The sequence below is a fragment of the Choristoneura fumiferana genome, chromosome 28 (assembly GCF_025370935.1).
Source record: "Choristoneura fumiferana chromosome 28, NRCan_CFum_1, whole genome shotgun sequence".
Lineage (NCBI taxonomy): Eukaryota > Metazoa > Arthropoda > Insecta > Lepidoptera > Tortricidae > Choristoneura > Choristoneura fumiferana.
In genome coordinates, this window is record NC_133499.1 from 6,189,577 (window position 1) to 6,197,778 (window position 8,202).

General features: G+C 35.4%; 1 protein-coding gene across 1 annotated transcript in view; it reads right to left on the minus strand.

Moving 5' to 3' along the window:
- Positions 1–8,073: 8,073 nt before the first annotated feature.
- The window catches only part of LOC141443763 (probable multidrug resistance-associated protein lethal(2)03659), a 12,942-nt gene continuing 12,813 nt past the window's right edge, over positions 8,074–8,202 (minus strand). The window contains exon 6 of the mRNA XM_074109111.1: positions 8,074–8,181. Coding sequence (XP_073965212.1) covers positions 8,074–8,181 — 108 coding nt within the window. The remainder of the gene's footprint in view (positions 8,182–8,202) is intronic.

Genomic DNA, 8,202 nt, shown 5'->3' on the forward strand with positions numbered 1-8,202 from the left:
TACAAGGTCAAAGTGTAAGCTATCTTGTATATAATGTATATTATATATATTTCGGAGATCTCAGAAACGGCTCTAACGATTTCGATTAAATTTGGTATGTAGGGGTTTTCGGGGATGACAAATCGATCTAGCTTGGTCTTATCTCTAGGAAAACGCTTGGTACCGAGTCGACCATATATTATATTTTATGTACCAAATACTACTTAATATCGTACTTAATATTTTATGTGCAGTATTTAATGTACCATCTAATGTTATAAAATCTATAATGTCGAAATATCGGGGCTTATAGAGGTCTGTACCCATTACACCGTATCACACTAGGACCGTAACAGCAACGTGTGAGGCAAAACACGCAACGCAACGCAACGTGTGACTACGAAGCTTGAGGTCCTGGGTTCGAATCCCGGCCGGGGCAGATATTTGTGTGAATAACACGAATGTTTGTTCTCGGGTCTTGGATGTTTAATATGTATTTATGTATGTATTTATCTATATAAGTATGTTTATCCGTTGCCTAGTATCCATAGTACAAGCTTTGCTTAGTTTGGGACTAGGTCAATTGGTGTCAAGTGTCCCATGATATTTATTTATTTATTTATTTATTTATTTATTTAAAACATATTTTTTGTATTAAAATGTATGAGACTATGGCCACTAGCACGTTCCCTAACCAACCGTCGCCGTCGTGTCATGTATGCGCTTGACATTCCGTTCCTGGCACGTTCCTGTTACGGTCATGGCATGATACGGTGTAGTGGGTAGATACCTTATATATAATCTTAGTCTATACAACGTAACAAATCAATCTAAAGCAGCATGCATACTTTGACTTTGAAATATATTTTAACAAATAGCGACTCGTTGCCTTGAAGCATTTTGGTTTTGGTTTGGATACCATGGTATCGTCGGGCTGTCAAGTGGTTATAAGCATAGCTGCTTCCAAAATTCCTAGGTGTCAAGTGTCATACGTTTTGATACTAATAATAGTTGTTGTTTCTGTAAAAAAATATGGCTCGGTCCATTGGAGGACAATTTTGCCAGTGTCTAGTAGTTTTTGCCGTTGTACGGTAAAAAAATTCTAGAAAACGAAATATGAGAGGTAATGGTGGATGAACGATGACAGCGCGAACCAGTAATAAAGGTTAAAACACATAATGGACATGTCATAATAGTCGTTTGACAAAATGGCCATTTGTCATAATGATCAATTGGTATAATGGTTACGATGGTATTATGTATTTTAACTTTTATACTTTTCAAATTGCATGTAGAATTACATTACCAACAACTCGCCTTGCAACAGTGATATCAGAAATGTAAGGTGCTATGTTACTTAAGAATAAGCAACTATTATAATTAAGTTCATTCCATTAATATTTTTACTTTCCAAGATATTGAGATTATGCTAAAATTGTGTTTAAAAGAATAAACCTTATTTTCCTCCTAAAAATAATTTAAATCTACACCGTGTTTTTATTGATTTCTGTTCTTTTCGACGGATGGAAATATTGACCGAAATTACCTGGTAATATAAGTTTTTGGTTAGACCGAAAAAAAAAAGATTTTACACTTTGAATTCAGTCATATTGAAAGTTCAAATTGCAAAATACACAAATTTGACGAATGACAATGACATGATACATAAGAGAAACACTAGTTCCAAACTTTAAAAAAGTTAATATTACGTCAAATTAAGGACCTTTTTGCACTGTTTTACTGCCCATTATTATTATTTTTAGTTCTAGTTTATTTTTAACAGTAAGAGTTAGGCCACTAGTGCCTTAGAGAAATTAACTTCATTTGACCTGTTAAATGAATCCCCATTCTTTGTCTTGTTAACTGTTATTGTCATATGTGGCGTTATCTGGGAAAAGTACCTTGTTGTCGGTATTGAGTTATTGATATCCCCATAATCTACATACATTTAGCTATCGAACCATGTAAGAAACGTGCATGTAGGTTTAAAGATATTTAAAAAAAAAATGTTGAACCTCACAAGCCAGAAAAGGTGATTATGAGAAAATTGAATTCAAACTTATACACCCAATAAAAGTATGTTGTTGTTGGAAGTTACATAGATGACATGTTATTTGAGGAGTAGATTGTATGGGCTTTCAGGTTTCAAGAACAATTTTGTAATTGGACAACTGTTTTCCTATAGTTTACCTTGCCAGTGCATAAATTAAAAAAAAAAAGGTTGATGGTTTTTTTACTTAATTTTCTATTTATAGTATATTTCCATTGGATTTTATTGAAGCAAAAAATATTATGCGTAATTGGACACTATATAAGAACTACTCCGTTTGAATTAACGTTGTTTATTATATAAAAAAAAATACTTTAACAAAAATAGCTTTGTGGTTTACAAATGTAACTAACAATCAAATCAGCAAACGTTTATATTTAGTATGCTAAACATAGCCAAATGAGACCAAACTAACTCAACAAATCATAAAAAAACTAGTTTATTCAGTCTTCATTCAAGTTCAGTCAGCATTCAGAGCGGCACCGACAATAAGGACCTTTCTTACTAAATTTTTAAGGATGTTTTAACTCATAAAAATCGATTTAAAAACTTGTGTCATCTGTCAAATTAAAATTTAGACCCTGCTTATTAATATAGAGAAAAAAAAGAAAAAATGTTTTTTTTTCGACATTTTACTTTACTTAATTTGCGATTATCTCGGAAACTAGAACCGACAACAGGTACCTTTTCCCAGATAACGCCACCATATTATGTTTTATGAACAGTAAAGACTTACAGCCTTATTCATAAAAAGTTAGAGCCTCCTTGAAGGCTCCTTGAAGGCCCGATGCTAAAAAACATGATTCATAAACGTCTGTTAGCGCTAATCAGTCGATCAAGGCTCTGCTAAAGTTAGAGGACCGTAGACCCTCCTTTATCTCTCTGCTAAGTCACAAAATGGCCGCCACAAGTTTGAACAGCTGACTTTGACTAGAGCAAAAAACCATAGGTACCGAAGATATTTATAGTGAAGGCAGGGCTACGCAGATTAAAAAAAAAACAGGAAAATTTATTTTCAGGAATTTGTTTTGAATTTTTAAAAATCCTCTAAATTAGCAACAATAAATTAACAATAAATATGAAAAAAAAAATAAGGATGATTAACATAATTATGGCTTTTTGCACAACATAAACATGCGGATCGGAAATGGCGGGAAAACAAACATCTCGCTTTTTATTTTTTTTCCTGGTAATTTGCTGTCACTGCTGTCAATTTTTTTTTTAATTATCGATTAGGCCATTTTTGTCTTTGATTTGTCAAGGTGGCCAACATAACGCGTCTAATCCGTCTATCAGCAGCTCAAACAACTAGCAGACTGCTAGCAAGCGTTTATGAATCATACTTCTTGACAACCGTCTAACAAGCTTAATCAGTCTGCTAAGTAACAGACCGATCAAACCTCAATTAAGGATTTTTTATGAATAAGGCTGTTATACAATACAATACTAAATGTTCCCGTAAACTTAAAGGAAATCAAAAACAACACGGTGTATTTTGTTTATGTAAGAAACAAGAAAAAGTACGCTAAAAATTTGTCACAAAATTAAGCCACTGTCTCGCAACTAGTTACTTAATTCAATTTCATTATAATTGTATGTTATCTATTTTGAATGTATGACAGTCTTTTGGCTAATCACAAATACTTATTTGCTGTATTTAGTAAATTTATTTAGAAAAATAATAATACTTGTTTTCAAATGATTTGAACTATGGAGAACAATGTTTTTTATTATTTATTATAATATTTGAATAGACACAACCTTAATTCTTTAAACGGAATGGCAAGAATGTACTATTATGTTCTACTAGCGGGACTGTAGACAAAGAGGCCTTTGCCGCATGAACTGCTCGAAAAGTAAAAAGCTAGAAAAGTAACAACTAAAATAAAAATTGATGGTAGGTAAAAGTAGTTCCACCAGAGTTGAGGTCACGCACACAAGAATGACAGCAGGATTTTGACATTTACTCATTGACTTCATTCATTGTCCCCTTGTGTTCAGTTCTTTTGTAGCTGTTAGTAATCATTCTCTTCAACTCTGATGGAACTACCCTATAATAACAAATCTTACGTTCCCTTTGAACGCCCCATTTCGAGTACAAATGTGTCACCAACACGCCGAGTGTAGACGAAAAGTAACGCAAATTTCAATCGTAATATCGCGTGTAAAAGTTTCTTGTCATGTCATGACGCCTATAAGCGTCAGTGGCGTGGTAGGCACGGCAGTAGACGACACCTTTAGGCGTTCTTGGCGTTCAAAGGGTTAATAAAACAATTGCCGGTCGTGTGACTTGTCATCTTGGAAATGGCTCGACCTATTTGGTTGATTTATTTTTTGATTTGTAATGATCATCACAAAGTTTGGATGAAAGGAAATTTTGAAAAAAAAAACTATTAAAAGTAATCTTTTTCCTATTATGAAAATAAATTAAATTTTGCCGTATTTAATTAAATTATGTACTTTCCACTATTTAGTTTAATAAATGATAGCCAATTTATATTTTTTTTTATCACAAATGTTTACGTATATTGTGTAGTAAATTGTATATAATAGAATAAATAAGTACTGAAGTCAATTGGTTATTTATTAATTATAGTCCTTTGATTGTACTTTGTGAATTTTGTGATATAGTAAATAAATATTTTAAATGCATTGTTTTTTTTTTCTTATTGTCATTAGAAACGTTGGAGTTGTCTGTACTTAATTATTAGGGTTTCGTATTCCAAGAAGAAACCATTTTAGTGTCGCCATGTCCGTCCGTCGTATCTGTTCGTCTATCCGCGTCTAAGTTTAACCTCTTTACCGCCACAAAACAAATCAACCACCAGCGACAAATCAACTTGATTTCTTAATTCCATTGGATTAACTCCTCGTATGTTGGATCTAAATAAAGTACTGAATTCTAGTCTCGTCTGTTTTAATAAGCACAAGTTCTGCTGATTTAAAAATAGTTATTTATGCAACTGTGTCGTAATAGGGGTCCTTAAAACACGAGTGTGGTTTTATGAATCGAGGCGTAGCCGAGTTTCACAAGAGTCACACGAGTGTTTTAAGGCCTAATTAAGTACAGTTGCATAGAAGAATATTTTATCTACATCCATCTTCGTATATTAATGACCTGCATTGCACTTAAAGGGTACTGATACAGACTTAAATAATTTCTAAGAGACCTTAGAAGTTCAACAACACTTCTAATATAAATTAGGAGTTCTTGTGTGTATTACTCATAAAAAGTACGTAAAAACCGGCCAAGAGCGTGTCGGACACGCCCGAAATAGGGTTCCGTAGCCATTATGAAAAAAATAAGTAATTTTTCTACGGATTTCGTATTTTGTACGGAATATTTCAAGTTTAGGTATATTTTATACCTTAGGCTGCTATTTACTCTTAAAATACAAATAATTGGCAAGAAAACTTAACCTTTATAGTTTTCCTTGTAAATTTGATATACCTAGTTACTACCATCCTGAATTTTTTCAAATTTTTCCACCCATCGGTTTAGATTTTAGAGGGGGGGGGGACGCTCGATTTTATTTAAAATTTGTACTTTAAAGTTGAATATATTTTTGCAACCCCTAATGGTTTTAAAAGACCTATCCAACGATACTTCATACTACAAGATTGGATGAGAAAAAAAACCGGCTAAGAGCGTGTCGGACACGCCCAAGATAGGGTCCCGTAGCCATTACGAAAAAAATCAAGTAATATTATGTGTTACAATTAAATTAAAGCACTTGCTACAGTCTTAAAATCTATTACCAGAAAAAGAGCGTATCTTCACGGCACTTACTTCCTTTTGTTGAGAAGCGCAGTTTTTCGGCAATAACTCAAAAACGGTATATCCGACCATGTTGAAACGAATTCCGTTGAAAGTATTTATTAAGCGTTATCTTTCCATATTTTTTGCATATTTTTGGGGAAACGGTTTACAAGATAGAGGGACACAATTTTTGCTATTTTGGGAGCGATTATTTCCGGAAATCTTCACTTAGTCAAAAAAGTTTTTGAGAAACCTTACTATCTTTTCAAAAGAGCTGTCGGACTATGTGCCACACAAAGATTTTTTTTTTTTTTTTCATTTCTGTTTCGTGTATGGAGTGAAAGGGGCCCGCTATAGCGGGGCTTCTATTTTCTACTCTGAGGTTTAAAAGGTACGAACCTATTATGAAAAAAATAGTGTATTTTTGTTAAACACGTTCATTTCTAAATCTTGTCTAATTGTAAACAAATAAATGAGACTCATTGCGGTATTCTGAATGCAGCACGCTCATTGGCGGGCCGGCCGGTTACGGCGCGTGCGCGCTCTCGTTCCCGCGCAGCGCACCACGAGGTGTATTGCTAATTTTCATTAAAAAAGAAGACGAATTATTAATTTAGTTGCTAAGTCATTATTTACGATGCTCCTTATTGGGGGTTGATTTTGATTAAATTAGTAGACAGATATTGAAGCTCAAAAATAAATAAAGTAGCTAACTTACAATATTAGTCGCCAAATCATCAATTTTGAAGATAATATATTTATCGGTAGCCGAGTTATATTATTTGTTGTTTGTAAATTGTCGCTCGATTTTGCATAATTTGGCATATTATTTTAATAGAAACTGTTCTATTAACCCGTTGCTTTCATATTAAAACAGATGTTCCGTTGCGGATGCTAAATAAAACTTTAGTAGCTGCACTTATTATTTCCCAATTTAAAAATAAAAAAACCGACTGCGTTTAAAAAATACTCAAAAGAAGAAACACATCTAGTGGGCTAGAACTTTGTTAAGTAGCTAACTTAAAGTTTAACAGTCGGAACCCATTTAAGTCGTGACGCTCAAAAATTCTTACCTAATGGGTCCCGATAGAACATCAGTACAGCCAGTGTCAAGTTGCATGCTCCAGGCCCTATTTTAGACATCGAGAAGGGCGTGAAACAGGGGGACCCACTGTCTCCGAAATTGTTCACCAGTTGCCTCGAGGAAATATTCAAGAAGCTAGCGGTCTCTTGGGAAAATATAATGGGCATCGATGTCGGTGGTAAAAAAATATTAAACCTGCGCTTCGCTGACGACATCGTTTTATTTTCCGAAACACCACAACAACTTCAGCAAATGCTCCAAGATCTGAGCACGGCGAGCTTTGAGGTTGGACTCACAATGAACAGAGCAAAGACACAGGTAATGACCAATAGCGTGAAACGTAGAGTTACAGTAGATGGGCAAGATATACAGTACGTCGACGAGTATATCTACTTGGGCCAGGTAGCATCCTTCGAAAACAGGCAGTCGAGAGAAATCGATAGGCGTATCGATAATGCCTGGAAGAGCTTCTGGTCCATGAAGACGCTAATGAAGGGCAACCTTCCTCTGTCACTTAAGCGCAAACTCGTCGACATGTGCATTCTTCCCATCTTAACCTACGGCGCCCAGACTTGGTCATTAACTGAAGCTCAAAAGTCTAAGCTCAAGGTTTGCCAACGAGCAATGGAGCGCAGTATTCTGGGTGTTCGAAGAACTGTTCGAATCAAAAACACGGCACTGCGCTCCAAAACCTGTATAACCGATGTGCGTGTCAAGACCACTAAGCTGAAGTGGGACTGGGCCGGACATGTCTGCCGCATGCATCCAGACCGATGGTCACAAATCGTTACCGAATGGCTTCCGAAGGATGGTCAAAGGAGCAGAGGCAGACCCAAGAGGAGATGGCGGGACGACCTGAGCGCTTTTCAGCTCGATTGGCAGGTGCATGCTCATGATAGGGAAGAGTGGCGAAAGAAAGGGGAGGCCTTTGCCCAGCAGTGGGACATATTACAGGCTACATAAAAAAAGTGGTCTTAATTTTAGTATTTCCTTTTCTTTTCTCGCATTCGAAGTGCAAAGTATTGTGTTTTACTAGCGTTCTAATGGCTCGTTTTAGTCCCTTGATAAACAATATACTATTGGATTTGTTACAGGTAAAAACTAAATAGATATTCCTTCAGTAAAATTGTGTGCTAATTATCAAGCAGCTATTTGGCAGAGATGTGTGGATAAGTTTCCTGAAATACCAAATCCAGAGGATCATGGATGGATGCTAGATGAAGACGGTACTCTCAACATCAAGTGGATGACTGGAGCACATGCACCTGAAGCAGTGTCAGAACTCCTAAGCTGCTCTTGTTCAAAGTCCTGTCAAATTCCATAGTGTAC